The 27,427-nt window shown below is 44.8% G+C and overlaps 1 protein-coding gene across 5 annotated transcripts in view; it reads left to right on the plus strand.

Moving 5' to 3' along the window:
* Positions 1 to 284: 284 nt before the first annotated feature.
* Positions 285 to 27,427, plus strand: part of fmnl3 (formin-like 3) — a 33,054-nt gene continuing 5,911 nt past the window's right edge. For 4 of the 5 annotated variants that reach the window (XM_041945245.1, XM_041945244.1, XM_041945249.1 and 1 more), the window contains exons 1-22: positions 285 to 847; positions 14,948 to 15,031; positions 15,175 to 15,255; positions 15,759 to 15,835; positions 18,748 to 18,831; positions 19,279 to 19,425; positions 20,281 to 20,389; positions 20,582 to 20,658; positions 21,091 to 21,184; positions 22,997 to 23,071; positions 23,159 to 23,269; positions 23,408 to 23,557; positions 24,150 to 24,251; positions 24,437 to 24,791; positions 25,242 to 25,325; positions 25,444 to 25,568; positions 25,777 to 25,979; positions 26,064 to 26,367; positions 26,456 to 26,536; positions 26,671 to 26,800; positions 26,899 to 27,059; positions 27,230 to 27,331. In XM_041945245.1, coding sequence (XP_041801179.1) covers positions 734 to 847; positions 14,948 to 15,031; positions 15,175 to 15,255; positions 15,759 to 15,835; positions 18,748 to 18,831; positions 19,279 to 19,425; positions 20,281 to 20,389; positions 20,582 to 20,658; positions 21,091 to 21,184; positions 22,997 to 23,071; positions 23,159 to 23,269; positions 23,408 to 23,557; positions 24,150 to 24,251; positions 24,437 to 24,791; positions 25,242 to 25,325; positions 25,444 to 25,568; positions 25,777 to 25,979; positions 26,064 to 26,367; positions 26,456 to 26,536; positions 26,671 to 26,800; positions 26,899 to 27,059; positions 27,230 to 27,331 — 2,850 coding nt within the window. In that variant the 5' untranslated portion in view covers positions 285 to 733. The remainder of the gene's footprint in view (positions 848 to 14,947; positions 15,032 to 15,174; positions 15,256 to 15,758; positions 15,836 to 18,747; positions 18,832 to 19,278; positions 19,426 to 20,280; positions 20,390 to 20,581; positions 20,659 to 21,090; positions 21,185 to 22,996; positions 23,072 to 23,158; positions 23,270 to 23,407; positions 23,558 to 24,149; positions 24,252 to 24,436; positions 24,792 to 25,241; positions 25,326 to 25,443; positions 25,569 to 25,776; positions 25,980 to 26,063; positions 26,368 to 26,455; positions 26,537 to 26,670; positions 26,801 to 26,898; positions 27,060 to 27,229; positions 27,332 to 27,427) is intronic. The other variant, XM_041945250.1, reaches the window with a different exon arrangement.

The following is a 27,427-nucleotide window of genomic DNA, read 5'->3' on the forward strand; positions in this document are numbered from 1 at the left end:
CTAAATCATGACATATACATGTTGAGGGTGTGTAGATGAGATGTCAAATTCGTGTCTTGCCAGCAGGTGGCGATGAAGTGCCGACAAACCCTCACTTTCCTTCCAGCTGTATGCGGGCTCCTTGCCTACAGATGTGAGGGGTAGAGCAACAAAGATGACATGATTGACAGGTCTTTTTGCCAAAGGGAGCGCCGCCTCCCACAGCCAGGGGCGGAACTAGTGAAGAAAACCTGCCCTCTGAGTGGAGGCAGCAGCGAAAAGCTTTAATCAGGATCACACAACAATAATGAATGGAAACACGTCGTAGCCAAGAAAGTTGAGCAGCAACCCAAAGTGAGCGTTTGTCGGCATTTGGAGGTCATCCGTCGCGGGGGGAGAGTTTATGTGTAATGGATTACCCTGGAGAAGTAGAAAGTACTTTCTGGATGAGAGAGCAGCTGTATTTTTACTGCTACTTTTGAAGTTTTTTGATGGGACACTACAGTGGAGCACACTGTAAACCTAAACGCGTGCGTAAGTGTAAATGGCATTATGGGACATTAATACGAGGCTCCTGCGCTGTCAGCTGCTCATCTCGCTTTGGAGAAGTGGATTAATCCGTGAATGAAACTGTTGGGATACTTTTGTTTTTATTATTATTATTATTTAAAACTTGGATTTATCATCACTGAAAGAAGCTGAGGGAGTTTGAGCTTTTCACGCTGACTGGAGGATTCGGCGCATCTGGGGGAAAATGGGTAACATTGAAAGTGTGGACGGCCAGTCGGAGATGAAGCATCACATCATGCCTCTGAAGGTGCCCATGCCTGACCCCACCGAGCTGGAGGAGAAATTTGCCATCGTTTTGGTAAGTTGTTGATACCTCAAGTTTGTCTTGGCCCAAAAGTCACAGAGAAATCGAACAACTTTCCAAATGTGGTCCATTTTTAATTTGGATTTCAGCTGTTTGGACTCAAATTCATCTTAAAATCATGGCAGAATAAACATTCCTAATGACGGCCGGTGTTTTGGCTCTTTTGTTTCTCTAACTTGCATTAAAGCGAGCGTGTCTCGTCCATTATGAGGCGACCTGTGCTGGCCCGCCCCTCACTCCCTGCCTGCTGTCCCCCCTCTCCTGCGGTTCTTTTGTTTCCCCTAAAGTCAGACAACTCAGCGTTTGGCTGAAGTGGCAAACTGAGCGCAGCATGGTGAGAGTGGAGGAGAGGTGGTGGTGGTGGTGGTGGTTGATGGGGGGATTTTTCTCTCCAGCCATGAAGGACGTTTGCTTGTAAATCCTTCACAGAGCGCGCTTTGGGTTTATTTAAAGTTTTCTCGCTGCAGGCTCACCATCAGAAAACAACATTTTCTGAATTCCCCCAAAACTCCCACACCCGAAGACCCCCCCCCTCCTCTTCTTCCCCCGCGCTCCTCATCAGGCTGGAGCTGAGCGCTTCGAGCACACAGTCAACACCCACTTTCACCGACTATCAACACAGTCAAGAGACTCTGTCATCCTGCGTCAAGGGGACATTTCTTTCACAAGAGAAGGGACTTTACAAGTTTGCCCCCCCACACACACAACAATCATGTGAAGTTTGCTTGGAATAACTTCTGTGTCAGCTAGGTTTAGTTCATGACAAAGGGAAGAAGTGGCTGCTGCAGTCAGTCATCTGCAGGACTGGAAAATATCTCATCTGCACCGACTCCGCTGCAGCTGGAATGAAATGAGTAGACCAACAGATGAGTCAGTCAACACAAAAATAGTCATAAAGGCAGCTGTTTTCGTCATCTGTCAATCATTGAAGTCATGAAACTAAAGTGCCAAAGTGTCTGCTTCCAGCTCCTGTAACGTGGGGAATTTGCTGCTTTCCTTTGTTTTATGTGACAGTAAAGTAAATATCTTTCATTTTTGGACTGTAGGTTAGGAAAACAAGACACCTGAAGGCATCACCTTGAGCTTTAGAAACTTCTTTCGGGCATTTTTCACTATCTTCTGGCATTTTATAGAGCAAATTAACCATTTTTGCAACTCTGTCTTAAGTTGATTTTCATCAATATGTGTTCAGCTACTTACAGCTGGGATCCCAAGATAAACCCAAGAGGTCACCAGTTGTTCTTCAAAAATCCTTTACAGAAAATGGTTTTGTTTTTCTTACTTTTAACACTCTTTCTGTGAAAGAACCCGAACAAATCCTGCTCAGTGTCGAAAGCTTCACACTTTATTTACTCATGCTTCAGTCCTTAGACCTTCTCAGGTAAAATTCACATGATATCATATATCAACATTTTGGGAAATACATATATCACTTTCTTGCTGAGAATTACTCATATCTGTACAGTAAGGCTGTACATCCAGCGGATGTTAGCTTATCTTAGCATAAAGACTGGAAGTGGGTAGAAACTGCTAGCCTGGCTCTGTCTGAAGGAGACAAGATCTGCCTGCCAGCACACCCAAAGCTCAGTAATTAACACTTTCTGTCTCTTTCTGGTTAAATCTGTAACAAAAACCCTGTGATGTGGAGCACTGCTTCAGTGGAGAACTGGTCTGGGCTGGGGGACTGGTTGATGGGGTATACAGTGCTTGTGTAACAAAAGGATGCCACATTAGCCTTTTCACAATGACTGGCAGCACATCCTTCAAAAGAGCTTCTGTTTTTTACATCTAGTTGAGTCACATTTTAGTCGTGCAATATCACTTACAGGACTTGCATTTGGGCTGCATGTTGGAGTCCCTCCACCCCTGCTACGCTCCATGTGTATGCAAACAGAAAACAGAAAGCTCAGTAACATTACTCCAACCTGTTGCTCTGTTCCAGTTTGATTATCCGCCACTGCAGAGCCAGAGAAGCATAACACACACACCTAAAGAGAAAATTCAAAAAGCTTTAAATGCAGAGAATATGCTACCTGTTTATTTTTTGTTTCTCACAGGTGCTTATTTTGTTCTTTCCACTCCACCACAACCACACCCGGCCTTGATTCTCAGCTGTTTAAGTCCTTAATTACAGCATCAAGCAGCAGCGAGCTGAGATCTTCTCAGCCTTACTCAGATAGCCTCGTTCGTCAACACTCTGTGGACCCTCCATCTCTCTGAAATAAAGCCATTATTTGCTTGCCAGAGCCACCAGAAGCCGCAGAGCAAAGCTCTCATATGAAGAGACGAGCACAGCGAGGAGCCATTCAAGGCCAGCTTGTTAACTGCTGTGCTAAGTCTCAGCCATTATGACAATTATACGCTGCACTACAGTGCAAGTGCTGTTATGACAGCTCAAGTCACGTCTCTTTCAGGCAGATCGCTGCTTTGGACATTTTGGATGAATGTAAGGTTTTTCCACGTGACTGCTGATTTGTAGCCGTCACTTTTCCCCCAAAGAAGAAACATCAACATACATCCTGTCCAGAGACCGGAGCAGTCTGCCGCTGTTTGACTGCCCCGGCAGCACAAAGTCAATCCCTGTTATTATGTTCAGCCTTGCAGAGCAGATGATTTCCAAGCAAGAGACAGTAGACTCAACATTTCGGATGTGTTTTTGACTGGGTGAAGTTTTCAGGCTCTCTAACGCCGCCCCACCCCACCCTGCCCCACTGAAGCTCCAGATTTCCTTTACTTTGTGGGAAAGGACAACATGTGTGTATATTTTAGTGTTCTTATCAGACAATGGTCCTCTCTCCGCCTTGCTTGCCCCTCGTCGCAAGATAAAGGTACATCAAAAGCGTCCTTCTTGGTGGTTGGAGCTCCTCAGGAAGACGAGGCCATGGGTCTGTTGTCCGGCCGTAGCTATAGATCTGAGTGCTCCTCCAAAGCATCAAATACGCCAAAAATAGTCTGAGAGACTTCACTTTGCTTTTTCTAAATTCAGCAGATTTCAATCATCAGTATGTGTTAGCAGAGACATAATTAGCCTCAAACAGACTTTCCATAAATGATATTTTGAAAGGGTAATTTCCCCTCCTCTGGACCTCTGTGTTTCCTCTTGCATGATGGCATGCTCGTGTAAACGGATGTGTCTGCATCTGCGTGGCGGGACTGCCCTCGCCTCTCAGACACGGCTCGCAGACGTCCCCCTGGACTGACAGCAGCCCATAATGATGTCATGGGTGCAGCAGCCTTCGCCAGCGTAGTAATATCCCGGAGCTAATGACTTTAACAGGGCAGCTCTACTGTAGATGGTTGAGGGGAGCGGAGGAGGGGCGAGACCCCTGACTAAGCTCCGGTTGCTTCATGCGGTCTGCTAATAAAATGCCTGGGTCAGTTCGAGCCGGCAGCATGTGCTAAAGGCATCGTCTCCTTCGCGTCTTTCTTGTCCAGCATCCTGAGAAACAGCCTGAGCTCTGTCTTTTGTGGCTGGAAACAGCCGCCTGGCATTTTCCTTTCTTCGATTTTCAGAGGAAATTGCATTGTAGCCAACGGTCGTTGTGGTTGGTTCGCCTTACAATAAGAACTGTGTTCCTGCAGGCTGCTACAGGGTGCACAACATGCCATTAGTTCAGATGATGATACAGATCTACCTAGACCTCACAGATAGACAAATGTAGGTGCATAACATTAATCAGTGGTAGCATCCTCTTGATGGTTTTGGCTCCTCTTCCCCTCTCTTTGTCCAGGGTAACTCTTACTTATCCTTGGCTTGGTGCGACTCCAAATAGAACCTCTCATTCACTCACCCAGTCAGTGTTTCCTACCTTCCCTCTCCCTGAATTCGCTCTCTCTGTGGGTCTGTCCTGCAAGATAACTTTCTCCATATGACTCAGTCCTTATGAAAACGACGCGAGATGAGTGAGGGGCATTTTCAAAGGTGCACGTCTGGCCTGGGATCCTCTTTCAAAGTGCCCGAGCGCCAATCCACCACTGGATTCCTGCGGTCTAGTCTAGGCTGAGGCCGCGGGAGCACTCGGAGAGGGAAAATTCCCTTTGAACTGGCGGTCTGCCACTGTTCTTGGTTGTAATGACTTTACCAACATTTTTAAACAGCGCACACGTATTTAAGAGCTGTTACGGGAGCGGCATGAGATTGCACTTGATTGCACTGCAGCTCCCCACATCTTTTCAACTCTGACGTGGAGTTGCATCACACTTACAAGCTTTTCTTTTGAGGCTTGATTGTTCATGAACGCTGTCTCGCCATTAAGCCGCAGCAAATGTTGGGAAAGCTACAGACGAAAAAGTTGAGTCAGTGGTCGTGAAATCAGACATTGCTGACAATGTGACTCCAGCGCCCTGTCTGACATCAGTGCTTCTCGATGGCTGCAGTCTAAAGAAAGCTGCAGTGTCTGATAGATGCCACTCAAGTGGAACTAATGGAGTCAAGCTGTGCAATGTGTTTATTGGACATAAGACCTAAATCATTTTTATTTGTTTCATGGCGGCCGCAGTTTATTTATGTGCCTCGTCTGTCTAGCGCTCTTTTTCTCACACACTTCTTCGCCCTTCACTAAAAAGAGAAAACGTGTTTGTTACGTCACTGAAGTTGGAAGAGCGCGTACATCTGGCTGAGCCACCCACCACTATGTCCCAGGAAGAGGGGGATTATGGGAGTCGAGTACACACAGTTAACTTGGTTTTAGAGCAGCAGAGCAGGCAGGAGGTGGGGGGCGTTCGGCACAAGGCTGTCCACCTGGCTCTCTCCACCCTCGGGCTACAATTCTCCAATCTGGCCCAGGCTTTATGGGGAGTTTTAGTGCTTCTCCGCTTCTGTCCTTGTGGCTATTTTGGAAAGCAAAGGTCAAGTTAAAGACCATGACTGAGCAGATATAACATTTTATGAAAGGAGTAGTCATTGTTTTGGAAAATGAGCTTGTTTGCTTTCTTGCAGGGACACAGATGAGAAAATTGATGTCTTTTATGGTAAATATGAACAGTCAGCACGTATCTTAGCACAAAAAACAGTGGGGAAAGAGCTAGCTTGGCTCTGTACAAAGCCAAAAGAAAAAGTTGTAAAAGCACCTCTAAAGTTCAGATTCACACGATTTGACATGTTATATTTGGCTTGTTAAAAAAAGAAAAAAGAAAGCAAAGTGTAAAAATGAGAAGTTGTGGCTGGACATAGCCAGGCTAGCTGTTTCCCCCCTGTCTTTCTGCTAAGCTAAGCTAACCAGCTGCTGTGGTATTGATCTTCTCATCTAACTCTAGCCATAGAGGAAGCGAATACATGTATTTGAGCTGTATGAGTATTCTCAGCAGCTAGTCAGACATAAGTTGTTTGTTCACTTCACTGAAATGTGTGTGCAGTCATTTGTCTTTGCGGAGAAGCTGCGTGTTTGCATTTCTAAGCGCGCGTTAGAGTTTTTCGGTATGTGCGTGCTCGTGTGTGCATTTGTGCGCGTCAGTGGGGGGTTGCATGCTGCTCCAATGCAGCTGCACCAAGGCTGTAGGTTGGAGAAGTGGTTTCCTCCTCAATACAATGGGGACTCTGTCAGTCAGTGTTGTTTTAGAAAGGGGGCCTCATCCCCTGGTGCCTTTTGTGCCGCTGCACTCTTTTTACGCGGGCGCTCCGAAGAACTGCCGTAAGCCCGTTTAAAGAGCCAGTGGATTACGGCTGGATGCTGCCTCTCCTATACGTACTACTGACATGATGTCATTATTTCCCAGGCCTTCCTTAGATGACGTACAGTAGTCTTTCTTTATCATCTCTCAGGACTTCTCCTTCTGCCTTGTTACAGTAGCACTTTAAGTGAAAGACTAGAGAAACAAAGGGGAACTTTTGAAGGCCTACGTATGACTCATTCAGTGCTCCTTGTGAATTTTTACGTTTCTGGACTTTTTCGTGGTTTTGGTTTTTGTTCCTCTTTATTGTAATCTCACTGTTTCTCCATCCCTTACAAAGTGCAGCTGATTCAAAACTCCAGCACAGCTCAGGCTCAGATCCGTTGCCCTTTCTCTTCGGTCGACCTTTTTAACTGGGCAGTGTGTCAAAAGGCCTGGCCGGCGTGAGTTATTGAGGCATTCATGTACCTGCATTCCTGACATTCCCTGTGTATATCATCTGTTGGCTGGGGCTTCCCTGGACCATGTACGGATGCACAGAGGAGAACAAACAGGATGTTCGCCATGCAGGAATGAATGAATGCCTACGATTCATCGCCGATTGTGGGATTTATTTATAACTCAGTCCTCATATCTTTGTTGATGTTCGCATTTCCTAGATACTGTTTGTTTAAAAAAACAAATGAACTGAACAATGTAGTTGTCAGGTGAGATTGCTGAAATAGATTAGTGTAATAAACTTCCTAGATAGTCTCACGCAGACAAGAGCACATCTGCAGCTCGCTCATGCTTGAAGCTTGAGGAACACCTGGCGTCAGACGGACCCTGAGCTCGGGACGTTTTCCTCTTTATCTGAGGCTGTGGCTTAAAGAACGCTGTGATGATAACAGCCTCCAGCTTGAGCCCCAGCTATCACCGCCGGTAGACAAACGGATTAGCCAATGGGCTCTGGGAGGCGGTTCTTGATTTATAAACCGAAAAATGGCATCTCACCAACTTCCTGTTGCTTCGGCTGGCTGTGGAATGTCCATTTGGTCGTGTGTTGTAAAGAACGGACCGGAGGGAAAGTTATTTCTCTCAACAGAGCGACTCAGAGGTCACAGGCTGGAAGACGTGGGTTCATGGGAGAAGAGAGGAGGTGCATTCAGGCTGGAGAGGGGAAGGTCGTGGACGAGCAGGAGGGCAGTGAGGAAAACCTCACGCCACAGCTGTAAACTGTGTTCCCTTTAAACGCCTGATTTAAGGGGGATTTAACACTAGATCGTTTGAGTTGTAAAGACACCCAAGGAATGTCAAAGCCATTAGAACAGCTTTGAGTTTCGGCCCATTTGCGCTCTCGTCTGTTGTAGTCCTGAAACAAACAGTCCAGCAATCAGAAATGCAATTGAGAGAGAATCAATCAACAAGACTTCTGATAACTGATGACTCATTTAAGTCATTAATGGGCACAAATGCCGAAAAAATCACTGGTCTCAGCCTCTCAAATGTGACAATTAGTTGCTTTTCTCTGTTTTATGTCATTGTTATTTTAATATGTTTAATTTTTAGACTTTTGGACTGACAAAACTGTGACTTTGAACTTGTCACTAAGCTATAATGGGCGTTTCACTTTTTTATGGTTTCTAGACTAAAGCATCAAAAGATTACTCTGACAATAAATGTTTTATCTTTTAATTTGGAACAATCATTGACAGATGTATTAGCCTGAATCTATAGTTTATTTTTCAGAATCTTTATTGTTTGAGGGCTAGAAAATGGAAAGCACCTGACGTTCATTATGTTGTGTTTTCACTTGCTACAAGTTTCACATGTTGGCCATGTAAACGAGCTGCGTGCCCTCACCTGTTATGTTAATATCTTAAAAAAACAAGCTCTTAACTGGGTTTGCTTTGTAAACAGGGGCCAGCAGGAGGGGACGGGGAGGGCCGAAAAGCTTCACCTGAGCTTGAGCTGATGCCGTCCGCTCTGCCGGCCTCCCCGTCCTCCAGCATCGTCATGCATGGCTTTGTTGTGATTGCCCGGCTCGGGTTACGATAGGCCGATCGGATATCTGCTCGGAGAAAGGTGGCCAGTGTTTTCTCACACTCTGCTCTGTCGCTTTCAATTCAGCGAGGCTTACCTGGGAGCTGGAAAAACACCTCCAGTTCACTCGTATGCTCATTAACACATTGTTGGAGTGGATGTGCAGAAACGCACACGCTCTTGTGTTACGCGGCAATTGTACAAACCTGCCAGGGCCGTTTTTGATTTCCTGAAAGTGAAGGAAGTCCCCGCAGCCCTGTGACGGCAACAGCTGAGCCTCTCATCCTGTCTCCTCTCTTTGTGTTTCAGCACCGAAGAGGAGGAGGAGGACGAATCCAAACAATAGCGCTGACAGCCATTAATGAAAAACTAGTGGAATTGTTTGGATGCGCTCATAGACTGATTCACGCTTAACGTTTGGATGATGTCATTTAATTGTCTCATCTGGCTTGATGAAGCCCACATAGTGTAGTCATGATCTGCAGGATGTGTGTGCAAAGTAACTAAGTACATTTACTCACGCACTGTAGTGAAGAACAATTTTGAGTTTACATGTCATTGCAATAATAATAATAATAATAATAATCTTATATTATAATATCTAGCAATATAATAACCCTTTAACCCTATAAGAGCCCTTTTTGGCTGCATAGTGAGTACTTTTGTACTTAAATACATTTTACTGATTACATAATATTTTGAATGCAGTTTTGAAATTGTGGTATTAGTACTTTCACTTCTTAATATTTCTTCTACCACTGGCGGCCTGTCCAGTATCACGGTTCTTGTCTTTCTTAGCCCTTGATGGTAAGTCCTCTTCTTCTCTTGTTTTTCTGAGGGACACATTTATCTTGAACTCTATCCAGCCACCTCTGGCGAAGGAGCTGGTGCATCACTTTCTTTTCCCATTGTGCGGGCCTAAAATATGCTCATTTAATATGATTAAAGAAAACACGCTCATGCCAGGTCCCATATTCACTGTGTTTTCTTTGCCTCCTTGTTGGCTCTACTTCCTGATAGGGATCACTGGCCTGGCTCCATCCACCCTTCTTCAGACAGTACCCTCCATTAAGGGGCTTCTGGTCTCATCTTCCCCATCACTGGCTGGCCCGGTATTTTCCTTTGTGACTAGAGTGTTGAATTATGTTCAGAAATGTGTCACATTAACAGGCTGCACATTTCTGTTTGCTGCTTTGTTGTTGCTGAAAAGTTGAAATCCAGGCCAGATATCTGAGCGGGATCCCGGACGCATCCAAGTGAAATCACTTACAATGTCAACTTTTTATTCTCTGAGAAGTAATGCACAGGATTAATGTCCAAATGGGATCTGAAAAAGCTGATCCATGCTTTTATTTCCAGACAGTTAGTCACTGCTTCTTATCAGGCTTCAGCTCTTTAAGTTGTAACAAAAGCAAAAAAAAGATTACATTAATCCTCAAATCTCTAAACTGCCAACTAAAAGTTGTTGATTTTTCTTGTCTATTAATCACTCAGCAGGTTTGGATAGCCATAATTAAAGTTTTTGTAGACACCGGTGTTATTATTTATGGCTTTAAAGGAATAGTTCCACATTTTGGAACATGTGCTTATTTGCTGCTGCTGAGAGTTAGATGAGAACATCAGTACCAGCCTCATATCTGTCCCATAAAAATGAAGCAGGTTAGTCTTTGTCTATCAGGTTATCTTGTCCTGGTTGGCACCTTGAATTGCCATTTTTATGCTACACATGAACAGATAATGTACCCTGCCTCGTCTCGAATGTGTGTTTTGAGCTCAGTGCATTGGTTTGTTCTTCCTGGACCCCGCCCTGATGAGCAGACACTCAGACTTGTTGGGGGTAAAGAGGTCCGTCTGGGCCAAAGCGTCTGAGCTGCCACAGGCTCTGTCCGGCGCAGTGAGCTCTTTAGCCACCCCCTCATTTCCCTCCGAGCTGATGACAACTAAGTCTGGCCTGTGTAAACCTATCAAAGTAGATAAAAAACACAAACTCTGCATTTCCGACCCACTGAGAAAGCACAAAAGAGAGAATCACACTGAATGCATTTGCTTAGCAGCCATGTTCCAGTCTGGAAATTAGATTTGCATGCAATACAGCAATGCAACAATACCTGTTTATTTTTGTGCCATGCATACTGCAATGCCCAGCTTGCATGAGCTTAAAAGCCCCCACAAATTCATATAAATCTGATCCAGAATGCTGTATATACATGTTCACAGTACTATTAATAAAAAGTCAAGTTATTAAAAAGTTTAATAGAAACACTGGTCAAATAGTCCATCTTGCTTTCAGGCTTTTGAGATAAATTAGCAAATTTGAATCAAAGCTCATCAGCTGACAAATATTTAAGGTTGTTGCATAGCAAATTGTTTAATCATCATAGCATGTACAGATCATCAGAGGATGCAGGGGAAATTTTCTTTGCATGCCTGATAGCAACCTGGGAACAAGTCTGGCAAAGAGCTACAAACCAGAGCGAGGAGCGTCTCTGACATGAAGAGTAATCTGGTTTGGTGCGCAGTGGTGTTGTATCTTATCCTGACTGAAAGTGTGGAGCTGTGAGAGAGATCAGGGGGAGGAAACAGCCCTTCACTCTTCACCATTTGTCTCTCTGCCTGGAGCTGCAAGGACATAAGCTCACCTCGGGGCTAATTGTAAATCAGCTCGCGTTAGGAAGCTGCCCGGTTTAGGGCAGATGAGGTTGCCCTGTTGACTCTGATGTCTGAAGTGACCATGGGCTCTGCAGCATCCCCCCTCGGTCGTGGGGGTCCGTGCGTGACTTGAGCACTCTGTTGAATCCCCGATGGCTCTCCTGGACTCTCCATGCCTCCTTAACCGGCAACCCGACCCCGTCGACTGCTTTAACTGTTGAGTCTTTAAAGCCTCCGTCTTCCTTTGTCAACAGCTCAGATGTCTCTCTGTTTTACAGTTTATGCCCTCTCTGCTGGCCACTGCTTAAATCTCCTCCACAGCATCCTTTCACCTCGAAACGCTTGTCCCACTTTGTGTTTTATCATTTGTTTGTGCGTCATACTTCCTCTTTTTTAAGTTATTTATCTGTTATTAAGCTAAGGGCTGCAATCTAACACTATTTTCAATATCAGTTAAATTTTTGATTTTTTTTGTACTTGTTTAATTCTTTAGTGCAAAAAGTGACCACGATAACATCCTCAAGTTTTTTTGTTTTGTCCAAAACCGAAATATGTTCAATTTACAGTGATATGAAACAGCAAAAAAGCAAGAAAAAGAGTTTAATACAGTGGAGTTTTTCATCCTGTATCCTCAGCGACTCTGTTTGGGAACTCTGTCTCCTGCTCTGCCTCACAATGGGGGCCTAATGATTGGAGAGATAGTGGTGATAATAGAACCAGTTCATCTGGTTGTGCCGTCTACTGGTGTTGTGTTTTAGCTGGGTTTTGCTCCACACTGCACCAGGGGGCATACGCTGACCCTGCCCACTAGCCATTGTTAGCGATTTTCTGTGAGGGAAAAAAATAGCTCAAATGTCAAAGGATGGGAATGGCACGGCACCAAATCAAAACAAAGCTCCACATTGAGTCCTTTGTCGAGGCAGTCTCAGGTCAACCAAGAAAGGCCTTGCTGGAGGAGACAGTACGTAGGCGGCATGGCAACATAACACGCACCAAACATTTTTGCCGTTTCTGTAGTATTTTACCCCTAAAATGAGCCTGTGAGTGCGCTGCTGCCGCTCTCCCATAAAACGACTCCTTTCGAGCTTCTTATAAACACAGGAAGTGCGAGATTATATCACTGTGGGAGAAAGTGAAATGAAGTTAGCTAAATTGGGTTAGTTGGCTCAAATTACCCAAATCTAGTCAGAGAGGAAACATCCCCTCTGCTTTTTGCCTTGTCGCAGGAGAAGCCTCTTCTCTGCCAAGGCCACGCTTTTTATCCCTGTGTGGAGCTCCACGCATCCTCGCGCTGTCCCGCCCGTATTTGTGCACATTACCTGAGGCTCCAACTGACAAAGAGCAACCAGTGTTAGACATCAAACGCCTTCAGTGTGTCCTCATGGCTCATGTTAGTATTTACTGATCCTTTGTCATGTCTGCTCAGTGTTTTCATAACTGCAGTCTTTTTCAAATCCAATAACAGTGGGCAGGTTTGGACTTCGTGTTGCTCTTTTGTCTTTACTTAAATGGATGAACATCTGTGTGTCTGGTCTGCATGTTTTCCAGCAATTCAGAATCACATTACCACAGAAGGGGATCCTGCTCCCTGCCTGTTTGCCCCACAGTTCTACTTTAGTATGCATGACTGGCTGAGAAAACAAAGGAAAGTGGGCTGTGGGCCTGGACAGATGCTGGAGTAGATATCTGGCCTTGTTTTTCATTTACCCTTCAGGTGTTAGCATCACGATTCAAGCCCATGGAACATTATCTGGAGTGTATTAGAGAAGTCCACTTAATGCAATTGGTACTTCTCATTCATTGCTCCATTATGAATATGACCATAAGGAAATCCACCTAAAGGCAGGTAGACTTTTAATCTCATATATAGTAAACTAGCACAGCAGCTAATGATTATTTTCATTATCGGTTAATCTGCCCATTATTTTCTTGATTAATTGGTTAATTGTTTTGTCTATAAAATGTCTTAAAATAATGAAAAATGCCAGTCACAGTTTCCCAGAGCCCAAAGTGAAGCCTTCAAATAGCGGAAATCAATACATCTGCACATCTGAGGCTGGAACCAGCAAGTATTTGGCATTTTACATGAAAAAACAACTGAAACGATTAATCCACCATGAATTAATTGTCAAAATCAATGATTTTTATTCATGGAGCACATTCATTTAATTAATAAGGATTCATTATAACTTGTGTGAATTCTTGAAATATTTCTGTTCTCTCATCATTCTCGCCAACTGGAGGTAATTGTTTACTGTACAAGTCTTAAATCAGTGACCGGCGCTGATTAAAGGAATCGACCTCTGATTAATTCCATCTGTCTGTTTAAACATTGTTTAAATGAAATCGAGGCTCGTCTCCAGCCTTCGTTCAAAATGAGACAGATCATTTATTAGCAACAGATACAGATGGGAGAGACTCCTCTTCGCTTCCTACTATGACTTTCCTAAAGACTGTTGTTGTTGGTAAAAATTTCTCCCAGGAGAGACAGAAGAGGAGAGCGAGCAGCTTGGGGGTCAGACAAGAGAGAAAATTTACTACTATAAACTACTGCTATAAACAGGACACATTCCTCCTGTAATTCTGGACATCTGGTATGCATGTTGCCTCTCCCTTCTCTCCTGCGTGGGATTTATAAAGCAGGTTATGTCAAAGGCCCCGTATGTGCAGTTACCGCCTGTTATAGCTTTGTCAGGCATTACATTTTTGCATTTTCTACGTCCTTAAAGGGCTTTTTTATGGCATCCATCGCCATTATGTGTTCTTTGGATTTTTTGATACATGATTACGCTATTTAATGTGAAATTAAAAGTTAGGTCCATAAAATAAACTTCGCCTTACCTCTGTCCTCCTTAGACAACATGATTCATGATGTGCTGACAGAGTGAGCAACGTGGTCCCGATGTGGAAAACTAATTTTAAAATACTCACATGATATTCCACCCCTACCGGTGACAGAGTGGTTGCCATAGGAACAAGTATGTGTTATTTTCCATCCATCAGATACTCCACCAGTAGCCAAATGCCAGTGTGAACATCACATCTGGCCTGGGACGGGCTGGCAAGGTGTTGCGTTTTAGATGGGAGGCTGAGTTATAGCTGCAGGTTAAAAGTCAAGCTGACAGGCCGTTTGTGGCCAGGCTCACGCCGTTCTGTTGATGCGGTGTAAATGAGGGTTCCCAGTGCAAACAATCCCTCGTGGCTCATCAAAGAGAAACGATGAGGTGATCAGTTTCAGGGGCTGGCGAGCTCCCTAGTATTTTTGCGCTTCCTCATTTTTAAGATTTCACAAGCTCTTGGCTCAGTCAAGGAAGCTATTAGTCAAAAACTTGTCGTGTAGTTTGTGTTGCTTTTTTTTACAGTTGTCACAAGGACATAAAACGCTTAAGTGGGCTGGTCTCCAAACGCAAATTAGAGCATTTAGGGTTTAATTTGAGCGACAGTAAACTGGCTGCCTCAGGACGTCTCGTGTGGCGTTCAAGTGCTTTTATGGGTGGATGAGATGACAGGTCCGGTAATAGGCCTGTACTGTGATAGTGGCTTGTTGTGTTTAAAAGCAAAGTGCTGCCTGAACGATAGTGAGACTCAAGAGTGCAGAGGAGATGCGGATCATCTCCTGTCGCAGGATACTAAGAGTCAACAGAGGAAGTGTGGTCGTCTTGTTAGTCCCCAAAATTTCAGCTCTGTTGGCGCCAGTGGCCTGTGAGGCACCAGTCGCTGACGTGTCACCGCTGCTATGAATAGTCAGATCAACAGACAAAAGGAAATATGTGGTTAGAAATGAAACTAATGTCAACATTTTTATTTTTTCAGAATTCTATGAACCTGCCTCCAGACAAAGCCCGGCTCCTCAGACAGTACGACAACGAGAAGAAGTGGGACCTGATCTGCGACCAGGTGCAGTCATAAGCGACCAAACCAGCACTCACAATGCACACACACCTGCCATCGTCGCTGAACAGTCGATTGAAGTATTATTCAAAGTGCAGTATGGCCAAGTATACACACATTCCAACGCTTACTCTGTTTTGTGTCTTCAGGAGCGGTTTCAGGTGAAGAATCCGCCTCACACCTACATCCAGAAGCTCCGAGGATACTTAGACCCTGGAGTCACACGGAAGGTGGGACATTCAAATATAGAGTCCACTTAAAGATTTTACACATCTAAGTCTGTTTACAGGTCTTGGGAAGTGCTACTACATGTATGGAAAAAAAGGTTTTAAAAACAGCCTTTTGTAGCTCCAGTGCTGCAAAAAAATCTGACAAATTGCCTCATGTGATGTCACTTGAGTCGGTTGAGGCTGAAGACTACAAGTGAGAAAATGAGAGAAATCTGGGGATGTGGAATTAGAGAGAAGTGAGTTCACCTGCTCTTTATAGCCCACCCCTCATCCTTGCTTGAGGCTAGCAGCTCGAGGCTGCATTGCATTGTGGGTAATGTAGGCACCAAGGAAGAAAGCACGGCTCAAGATCACTTTTTCTGACACATCCATTTCATTACTTTTGAAATCAAAACGCTGTGACGTGTCCATCGGTGGAGCCCTCTTTGAGAAGGAACCTGTAAACTCTCACTGCTTGTTAAGTTTCCACTATGATACGTATGCTGCAAATCTCTCTGTTACAGAAGTTTCGCAGGCGGGTACAGGAATCTACCAAAGTCCTGAGGGAGCTGGAGATCTCACTGAGGACAAACCATATCGGGTAATCAATACTTACCTTTTCTGGTGAATTGCACAGATCTGTTTATTGGTGCACGAAGCTTAAGGAAACCACGTTATTGTTTCCCTTCATGAAGAATAGGCCTGTCTGCGCTCTCGCTGCTGCTGCAGGGACCCAGAGCTCTCTCTGGTGCCCAGATATCCCCCATTGTTCTAACTTGCCAAGCTCTGCAGCTCCACTTCATAGAGCTGGTCCTCATAATGCCCAGATGGTAGCCATTGTGCTGCCTCGTCCACTCCCCCGTAGCGCTGAGCAGGAAGCTTTGTTGTGTATGCCAGAGGGACAGGAAGCCTGGCTGACCGGTGCTGAACCCAGCGAACAGCTCAAAAACACACACGAGGACACTTTATGTTTACGCATTTCTCGCACTTTAAAGAAAACAATCTTTTTGTATTATTTTATCATGTTTTGTGATCGACAATAGGCATTCAGTAATGTACAGTTCCCTCTGCACCACCGTGCATGTGGATGTTATGCTAAGCCTTTCTAGCCTGTATCTTCACTGTTGCAGACATGACTTTTAATTGATGTCACACACATATGTGCTGCAGCGACTTGCAACTGAATTCCCAAACCAAAAGCTGCTTGTAAAAAGGCTTTGATTTTCCATAGCATTCACTGACCTCCAAGAATAACTCATATTCCATTAGGCTTCATCAATAAAGGTTCGTTTCAATGCAGCTCCCAGAAAGACTCACGGGCAAAGAGAAAAAGGAAGCTATATTCAGACAGGCAACGTTTTGTGGGTGGGATTAAGTGCAACAGATGCTTTAGATGTTTATTGTGACATCTGAATCCTGGGCCCTGTCTGATGTGTTATTCCTCAGATTGCCAAGAAAATCTGAAATAGCAACTGGTTTGGACAGAAGAAAAGGGAGGAAGGAGGAGCGAGAGAGGAAGGAGTGAGGGGTCAGAGGCAAGGAGGGGAAGCAGGAAGGGGGGTTAGGTGGACAGGAAACTGATGATCAAGCCCTCCTCCTTGTCCACCCCCTCCTCCCTTTCCCTCCTGCACCCAAATCTTACTCCTTACTGCTTTGTTTGCTTTCCTCTGTTCTTCTCCTCACCTCTTCCCTTTCCCCCCTCCCTCCCTCCCTGCGCTACTTTGAGACCCTTGATTGCTTTCCTGCCTGACTCGTCATTGGCTGACTAGCAGTCTGTCATTGTAACCAGCGCTTCAAGACTATTTTAAGAACCTTTTACCCCAATCCTGTCCCCCCCCATGGAGTTCCCTGAAGAAGCAGGGACTGGAGAGGAGGTGAAGGGGGTCTGTGGGGGAGGCAGACTAAATACTGTTGACTGTCAGGGGTTTCGACCTGAGCCCAGCTCCTTCAGCCATATGCCCTCCACATTCTTTCTCTCATCGCAATGGGAATTCCTTTGTTTGGAGTTGTTTCTCCCTGCAAAAAAAAAAAAAAGCTGGAGTTAAATGGGGAGGAAATCTGAAGCCTTGCTCGAGGTTGACTTTCTGTGGCATTCCTGATTTCAGTCAGGGGAGGGGAGACCCCCTCTAGAGCGGCCTTAAAAGATAACACCAGTTTATTACAACTTGGGTCTCATTTTTGTGATGTTAGCTATCATTTCTGTCAGTTATGATAACACTGTACTCACAGAGTCACTGCTGAGGTACGCGGTACGTGGTGACATTGCTACAGCAAGAAGTCAGAGAGGGAAGACACACTATGACAGGTTGTGAACTGAAAAGTTTAGCCAGATTAGGTAAAAACGAAAGTGAATGCAATCTGAATGTCTGTAATAATCCCCCATTGCACAGAAATGTTGTATCTTCTTTCCAAATATGTACATGTTGTTAACCTGGGGTCAGTTTAAAACCTCTGTAATCGTTTCACTGCTTGTGTTTCTTGCCCTGGCTGACTTCTTTTTAGCCATGTCGCCGCTTTCCCACATCTTAGCCATTAACTTGGTCGGTACAGTGTTTTTTTTTTTTATACTTCATCATTAATTAAATGTGGTAATTACTGTCATGCTGGATTTGCAACCCCTGATTAAACATGTCTTAAATGTTATAGGTGTATAAGTGAGACCTATAGATAAAAAATGAATAATTATAAGACAGTAAAATGAGAAAAAACGAAATAAGAAAGAAAGAAAAATACATGACTAAATAGACTTGTGTTCTTAATACAGCGAAGTAGGACTGTATTAGTATATTAGGACTGCAACTAGTATTTATTTCCGTTATTCAATTAATCTGCCAGTGATTGAGTAATTGTGAAACAGCGATAACATGGGAAAAAATCATGTCATTAAATGTCCGAAACCCCAAATTATTCAGTTTACTATGACTTAAGGCAAAGAAAAGCAGCAAACACTCACATTTAGAACCATCAAATGTTTGAAAAATGAAAGAAAATAGTTTGATTCCAGCATTTACATGACTGCATCAGGAAAGTCAGGGGAGATACTGTTTATGTGAGTTTATACATCCATACAAATGCAACTCTGTGTCAACAGGCACATCTGAACAGATCATAATATTAATACACATCAAGCCGTCTAATATACCGCCATGATTCGACTTGTCATTTAGCTCATCTGTTGTCAAAACAGTCAACGCTGCCTCTCGTTTTGCTTTTAATCTGCTCATCCAGTCCTTCATTTATCTATAGTTGGCCTTCTGTTTTCCTCCCTGTTTCTTCTAAGTACTTATTCTCAATATAATTAAATATGTGTCTTGTCAATACACCCAGCAAGCCAAATAAATGTTATTAGTTATAGCGATGGGGAGGATGATCAAAATGGGAATCCTTTAACCCCACCAATCTCAAGTTTCTCCCTGTTTCTCTGTCTTTTTCTCCATTAATGGGTAAAGTGCGATAAGGGTGTGTTCTTGATTTGGCGCCCTGCTAACCCCTCTCTGTTCGCATGCGTCACAGGTGGGTCAGGGAGTTCCTCAATGATGAAAACAGGGGTCTTGACGTGCTGGTGGAGTACCTCTCCTTTGCTCAGTGTGCTGTCATGTGAGTACTTTTGCACACGTACACACACACATCTCTGACAACTGTGGCCCAAACCTTTCCTGAGGAACTGGGTTGGGCGGTGCATCCAGCCGCTGAGTTAACATGTTGTATCCTGTAGAGCCTGTAATAAACTGCTTGTGCATCTAAAAATGTGCAAATTGCATTCTTGCATTCTTTAGATGTGTTTGTATGCCTTGTTGCACACTCGGCCAACCTGAATGTGTTTCTGGACAGATGCTATGTGGTGTAGTGCTGAGCTATACCTTTCCCTAATGGGACAGAATCTCTGCGCTGAGCTTTATCGTGCAGCTTGATGACAGTTCTTGTGATAACCCCTGGCTCTCTACCAAGCTGCCTCGCTGACCTAACCTCCCCCGTGCCTCTCATCTACACCCCTGTGCCTCTGTGTCGGCTTGTCTGTTGTCTGTCTGTCTGTACGTGGCCCAGGTTGGATTTTGAGGGGCTGGAGAATGGGGAGGATGGCTTCTTGGACAAGGCTAAATCTTGGAGCAGGTCCATAGAGGATCTGCACCACACGAGCACCCAACCCTTCTGCAACACACTGGTGCGCTCTGCCCGCCAGTCTGTCCTCCGGTACGTATGGCTAAGCTAGCTCCCCCGCTGTTATTGCTCCGCTCTGCTAACCTTGAACGCTATGACATTTGTTAGCATGCAAGCCAGTTGTCTTGGTGCTGTTTTGTTTCAGGATCATGCCAGAATGGCTGATGTGTTATGGGTCTGCTGACTTCTCTCTTGACCTCAAGGCGCTGTGTCAGAGATAGAAACTAAAGTCTTTGACCTTTTGCGCGATGCGTTTCTCTTTGTTAATGGTCCTCCCTCATCTGTCCAGATGTGCGTCTGCACTGTCTCCAGATGAGAGCCAGCTGTGAGCTGCAGCACATGTTGGACAGTTGTTCTCTTCTTCGCCACTGAACCACACACAGACAGGAGATGAAGAAACAGATGATGATGCCAAGTCTGACAGGAGTAAATGAATATCATTAGAGTGAACATAATGAACTTTTAGACATCATAGCATTTAGATGAAGATTACTGCTTCATCTGTATTAGTACAACATTACATATCATGTTGTAGAATCCTTTATCCTTCAGCCATTTATACACTGCACAAGAAAATAAGTAATATTATGTGTGCATGCTGACTGTGCAATACAGTTACATAATAGCAGTCTGTGTGCTTAGACCTCGGTCTGTTGACAGCAGCGAGGAAACCAGGCATCTCCCATAATGCATCTGTGACCTCAAAAGCCATCTAAGTTTTTTCTGTCAGACCTCGCTGTCTGTAATTTTTCTCTCTCTGCCTCCGTCCATGTGACACACTCATACGAATACCAGCTAAAATCCACGAGACGAGCTCTGGTGAAACATCAAATTTAAAGTCGGATGAGCGAATCTCTTCCATATTTTAACTTCTGCCATCTGTTGCAGCTATGGCTCGGTTTCCAACAGCAAAACCATCAAGAACTCCCGCCTCGTGAGCCAAAAAGATGATGTGCACGTGTGCATCATGTGCTTGAGAGCAATCATGAACTATCAGGTACCAAACAGCGACACCGACGCTCCACTTGAAGGGACCAGTATTGTAGAGGCTCACACACACGATCTGACATAGATAAGTGTTAGATGGGGATTTTGCATTTCCTGTGCAGTCAAGTTCTCAGTATATTCTCTAGTTTTCCTCACCACATCCTGTTCTCTCTCTCTCTCTCTCTGTGTCTTCTTCATGCAGTATGGTTTCAATATGGTCATGTCTCACGCACACGCAGTCAATGAGATTGCCCTCAGCTTGAACAATAAGAACTCACGGTAAGAACTGAGGCCCCTCGTCTCCATAGAAGCAGAGCTGGGTCAAACAATAGGGGAAACCCTGCAGCCAGTTCATATGATATGCCTCTCATTCTCTATGGGGCTCAGCTTCCCTCTGAAGTCTGGGATCAGAGGCGTATATACAGGCCGTTCAAGGAATGTTTACTAAAGGAAGATTAGTGGTAAACCGCTGGTGCTGATCACTTCATAATGAAGGCAGGGAGGGAGAACACTTAAAAAAGCTGTAAAGACCTACCCTCGCTTCAGACTTCATTATGGATGATAGATTTCTACTCCTGTGCGTTGATGTGTTTGTATTTGTTTTCAGGATATAAATTTTGGTATAAATATTGTGCTTTACCACCTTTAATTTGAGAGAGAGTTAGCGTTTGCAGTTAATCCAGGTTTAACGAGTGTCTCCTGTACTTCCAGGACGAAGGCCTTGGTCCTTGAGCTGCTGGCTGCCGTCTGTCTCGTCCGAGGAGGTCACGAGATCATCCTCTCAGCGTTTGACAACTTCAAAGAGGTGCCCAGAGCAACTTTTTAATGAAATTAGAACCGCCACCCAAAGTTGCACTGTTTATAAAATGCTGGTACAACACGGCCAACCATGTGAGGATTAAATGTGTATAAAAAAATAAAAAATCTAACTGACATTAATTAAATTGCCTCAATTTCCCACATCACTGGTGTGCATGAGGGCATAAAGGGCCAGTGCAGAGGGATGAAAGTTGAAGCACTGAGGGTGTAAGCAAGGCTCTACGGTGGCCTGTCTGAGGTCATTAGTCTCATTAAGACACCAGATGTGAGGCAACCTTGAACAATGATAAAGATCAACTCCCTGATGGGAGCCAGTGGACCACAAAGGTTTGCTTAGCCTCCCGGTTTCTGCCTGCATGGTCATCTAAAGCCCGGAACAAGACAATTACCCCGCAGTCGAAAAGCCCCAGAGAGATGCAGGAGCTAATCAACCCACTAGTCAAAACAAGATGGGATTTCTGCGGTGGTATTTGTTAAAATGATACATTAATACAAGGTGACAGGACTTTCAAATCTCACAGGATGGCCACCTATGGTTTTCAACCGCAGCTGTACCAGCAGTCACGTGTTAGCTCCACATCTACTGCTATTTCCAGTCAGGATCGTCAGAAATGGGCATGGATTTTTACAGCACTGTTTTTCCTTTTCCCCTTGCAGGGTATTTCTGTGTAGGAAACTTGCTAAAAAAAAAATCTGTCCCATGTCTTTATCTTTTGCTGGCTTCCCTTCCCATGAATTATGATAATAAGCAGAGGCCTTGGTTGCAGATGGAGGAAGCTAGCCTCTGTTTACAGACAGCAGAACTCTTGGGATGGATTATGCTTGATCCTGGAATGTGTTTAATCATAACAAAACACTATATTATGTTATGATTTGTCACATGAATTAATGTAATACAGTAGATACATAGAGGACTTTAGAGGAGCTGTTATTATACGCTTATTGCATCAACTCAAGACACAACAGAACACCTCACCAGCACAGAGCATATATGATCTTGTTGACAAGTAGAAGTAAATAATGAAATACATACTAAATTGCTGGAAAAAAAGAAAATTGAAGGGAAGAATGACTCTTAAATACATAGTTCTGACATAGTGTGTATAAAAAAAGAGTGTTTCCAAAGGTTTTGCTGTGATCTTCTCTGTAACATAAACCTACTCAATCATTAACTCTGCCTTTTTAAAACATTTTGCCAATACTGTAGGGGTTTTGTGCAGTCCCCAAATATAAAGGTGAATCCCCTACCATGTCACACCCCCTCCAACAAATGTCACATTAATCATCGGTCACATTTTAGATTAAGGTGCACATATGCACCATTAACTAGTTTCTTAATAGCATGCATATCAGTGGCATTTTGGTTCTTTATTAGTCATTACAAAGCACCTATTAATGCCTCATTCTGGGGGTTATGGTTGTCAAGAGTTAGGGTCAGCTTGCTAAAATCATATTAACAACAATTCCCTTACTTATTATCAATGAGCAGTAATTAGGAGGTTATTGGGGGAAAAGTCATGCATACTCATGCAGAATAAGACATTAATAAATGCTTTATAACAACTAATTAAGTGCCAGTATGCTCCTAATATGCATGCTGATAAGCAACTAGTTAGTGTTTAATGTGTGTAACCTTAGTATAAAGTGTTACCCAATTGTTATATTTGGACCAAAGAGGAGGAATATTAAAATGCCTGCATGGAATTGTAAATCATATATAAATTTTTTTTAATTACTTGTGTAAATCACTGTGGATTCAAAGAACAGCCTCTGTATCGCTGTATCTTTTGCGTTTTAGGTGTGTAAGGAGAAGCATCGCTTTGAGAGACTGATGGATTACTTCCGCTGTGAGGAGGGAAACATCGACTACATGGTAATACAAACTTCGTATTGTGGATATGTTGAATGTGCATCCAGTCGAACACATTTGTACCTAAAGCCGTCTGTGTCTGTGGTCCAGGTTGCCTGCATGCAGTTCATCAACATTGTGGTCCACTCAGTCGAGGACATGAACTTCAGAGTCCACCTGCAGTATGAATTCACCAAGCTGGGACTGGACGATTACCTGGAGGTAAAGTGACGATACTGTGGTTAAAATGCGAGATCCGAAAACACATCCTCGAGTGGAGGCTGTTTGTACAGTGTGTGTGTGTGTATGTGTGTGTGAGCAAGAGCATCACTAATGCTGATTCATCCTCACTCATGTCAGAAATGTAAACATACGGAGAGTGACAAGCTGTCGGTGCAGATCCAGGCCTACCTGGATAACGTGTTCGACGTGGGTGGTCTGCTGGAAGACGCTGAGACGAAGAATGCAGCCCTGGAGAAGGTGGAGGAGCTGGAGGAGCACCTGTCCCATGTAAGTGCACCACCCAGTCTGGACCACCAACACTGCTCTGTGGGCCCGTTTATGAGATTGTTGTGGTTCACCAGCCATGTACTTAACTTAGCTGTTTCTACGTGGTGATTAGAAATTTACTCAGTGTTTGCATTTCACAAGTGGTTCAGAATAATGACGGGGTGGAGAACGCTGGAAAGCACTGCATGTGAAACAATCCTAATATTGTTCTCGTGTTGGCTCAGTCTTTCTGGGCAGTTGCCTCGGTATCCCACGCCGCTTCGCAAAGACCTTCTTCACATGGAAAGGTCGTAGGCAGCCCCTGACATCACTCCAGGAATTTCATAACAAACTCTGCTCTCAGGGGTCAGGAATGATGGGGGAGGATGAGGGTGAAGAGAATTCCTATGCATCATGTGTAATCTGTTCAGAATCAAAACTGAAAGCTGTGTCATGCTCACGCTGCGTCACGCTGCGGGGTTCATCTTGTTTCTTATTGATGATGCACAGCGTATAGGGGAGGGAGCGGAACTGGGAAAGATGCCCGCGCTGTGGATCAATTCCTCAATTCACCACCTCTCATCTCTCTTGCTCGCTCCGTCCTCTCTCCCAGGTGACGGAGAAGCTGCTGGAGGTTGAAAATGAGACAATGATGAAAGTAGCTGATCTGGAGAAGCTGCTCCTTCAGAAAGATAAGGACCTGCAAGTGATACGGGTAAGCTGGCAGCCGTAATGATGGGATGTTGCTCTCCTGCCTCGCTGTGTGTTAGCAGAGATCACTTTCAGATGCATGTAGCTAAATTGCTGTGATAGCAAATTAGGTCAGCAGGAAACAGGATGTTAGTTTGGCATGTAGAGTCATTGTGTTGCGCTCTTTATCGCCCCCTGGTGGCCGTTCAGGAGACCTATGAGTCGACCAACACTCAGGTCAACACCCTGCGGAGGGTGATCAAGGAGAAGGATGCGGCCTTCCAGAGGCACTTCAACATCGAGAGGCGGCTGCTAGAGCTGGAACAGCAAGGCACCATCCGTTTGCACAAGAAGCCTGACGGGGACATTGCCATCGAGCCACTGGGCGTGGGCGGTGTTGGCGGCCTTGGGATCCCACTGGGTGACATTGGCCAGCTTTCTTTGGGCTCAACAGCTGGATTAACAGAAGCAGGAGGACCAGACACCAGTTTACCACCAGCCAGCGAAGCTCCTCCACCTCCTCCTCCACCACCACCACCTCCTCCTCCTCTTCCCTCTGCCTCAGGTGAGTAGACCGTGACTCACAGTGACTATGTCTGGTGACACATGGATGTGAAAGTTGTCTGTTTCGGCTGTAGACCCTCAGAGGAGGTCTATTTTCAGTTCCCCTTCTTTGTTCATGCGTGCCAAGCCAGGTGAGGGGTCACAACAGTGCCCAGACAGGAAAGGGAAATACAAGATTTGTTTCCTTTCTGTGTGATTGTGCAGCAGACTGGAGAAACGTTACCAACAGTTGGCAAGCAGTTTTCAGCACCGTGTAGAACACAGAGGTTACAAAACATATAATACAGGCTTGTAATTAATTAGGAAGGATCACAAAGCACAGCAGGTCAAAATGATAATGTTGGATCAATAAAATGTCATTAAATGGTTAAAAATAAGATTCAGTGAAAGTCTTTTTTTCTAATGTTCCAGTGAAAAGCTTTTTAAATGTTTTCTTGTACATTAATTACAGGCCAGAGTGCCCCGGCGCCACCTCCTCCCGCTCCACCTCTGCCGGATGCTTCTCCCTCTGTTATCCTGAGTGTGGGTCTCTCAGGTAAGAGCGGATGCAAAATATTTTTGTATGCATGCTTCAGCAACTTTGCTTTTTATTCCACTGCAGGTAGAAAAGAAACAAATGTAAAAGTTTAATGTGTTTTAATTCCCGCTGGCAGCTATCAGAATCAAGAAGCCCATCAAGACCAAGTTCCGCCTGCCTGTGTTCAACTGGACGGCCCTGAAGCCCAATCAGATCAACGGCACGGTCTTCAATGAGATTGATGATGAGCGTGTGCTAGAGGTAAGTCAGGCGGATAGAACTGCTAAAAAGACCTTAAAAAATCTTTATATTATTAAGTATCCATGTCTTAATAAACAACTAAATTTAAGTTTAATAAACACTCAGGTATGCTGCTTCATTGGGACTGTGCAGGTGTGCTTTGATTGACAGTGCTGGCAACAACCCACCAACTATCATTGCATTTTGATTCATATTTGCTTGTGTGCAGGAGCTGGACCTGGAGAGGTTTGAGGAGCTGTTTAAGACCAGAGCCCAGGGTCCGATCGTGGATCTTTCCTGCACAAAAAGCAAAGTGGCGCAGAAGGCGGTAAACAAAGTGACCCTTCTGGACGCCAATCGCTCCAAGAACTTAGCCATCACACTGCGAAAGGCTAACAAGACCACAGAGGAGATCTGCAAAGCGATAGAGAAGTACACACTGTTCCTGGACTCCAAATCCTTTTTGAACCATAGACACAGTACAACAAGCGGTTGATACATGTTGTGCGTCCTCAGGTTCGACCTCAAGGCCTTACCCGTTGACTTCGTGGAGTGCCTGATGCGTTTCCTGCCCACAGAGTCGGAGGTGAAGGTGCTGCGGCAGTACGAGCGTGAGCGGCGCCCGCTGGACCAGCTGGCGGAGGAAGACCGCTTCATGTTGCTATTCAGCAAGATTGAGAGGCTCACACAGAGAATGAACATCATCACCTTTGTCGGGAACTTTTCCGACAACGTCAGCATGCTCACGCCGCAGCTCAACGCCATCATTGCCGCCTCCGGTTCGGTGAAATCTTCGCCGAAGTTGAAAAGAATGCTCGAGGTAAGAAGTATTCATGTGGCCGGCGATTTCATCTCGGCAGCATGTGTGACGTTCGTGCACGTTCATTTATTCTTCTGCTTACCTGTAGATCATCTTAGCCTTGGGAAACTACATGAACAGCAGCAAGCGAGGCTGCGTTTATGGCTTCAAATTACAAAGTCTTGATCTGGTGAGTATTACGTAGCAGAATTTACAGCCATTTTACAAGCGCTTGGTTTATCTGATCAGCACAAAAAGATATGCAGCACGGTTCATGTGTGCGGCACTTTTGCTTGTTTTACCGCTCCTTTATGTTATTCGCAGCTGCTGGACACTAAGTCTACAGACAGGAAGATGACATTGCTCCACTACATAGCTCTCATTGTGAAGGAGAAGTACCCTGAACTGGCCAACTTCCACAATGAACTGCACTTTGTGGATAAAGCTGCAGCAGGTGAGTTCAGACAATGGGTGTATGAATAGAAATGTCAGTTATGGTCAGTTGCGTGCCCACATCTGTAAATAATGTTCCCTGTTGGCTGTGTGCAAAAGTATCTTTGGAAAATGTGCTGCTGGACGTTCGAGAGCTTGGGAAAGGCATGGACCTGATCCGGCGAGAATGCAGTCTCCATGACCATTCGGTCCTGAAAGGCTTCGTCCAGGCCAGCGAGCCGCAGCTGGACAAGCTGCAGAAGGACGCCAAGACGTCAGAGGTATCACAGCACTGTCCTCACCTCCTAACCTCACAGTACAAAAAAAATAAAAATAGACATGCAGCAAACTTGTGTCCTAGATGCAGACCTCTAACACACAAGCAGTCATGACTCCTTAGTGTTTACAGACGTTGCTTCCACTCTCGCACTGTCCTCCTTCCCGATTCTAGGAAGCCTTCAACAATGTGGTGAACTACTTCGGAGAGAGCGCCAAGACGACTCCACCCTCGGTGTTCTTCCCCGTGTTTGTGCGCTTCATCAAGGCCTACAAGGTGAGGACACAGAGCGGACGCTGCATCTGTCCTGACGTCTGCACCGACAGGGCGAGCTTTCTCTCCTGGTGTGTGTGGGGGGGTTCCCTGGTCTCA

The sequence above is a fragment of the Chelmon rostratus genome, chromosome 10 (assembly GCF_017976325.1).
Source record: "Chelmon rostratus isolate fCheRos1 chromosome 10, fCheRos1.pri, whole genome shotgun sequence".
Lineage (NCBI taxonomy): Eukaryota > Metazoa > Chordata > Actinopteri > Chaetodontiformes > Chaetodontidae > Chelmon > Chelmon rostratus.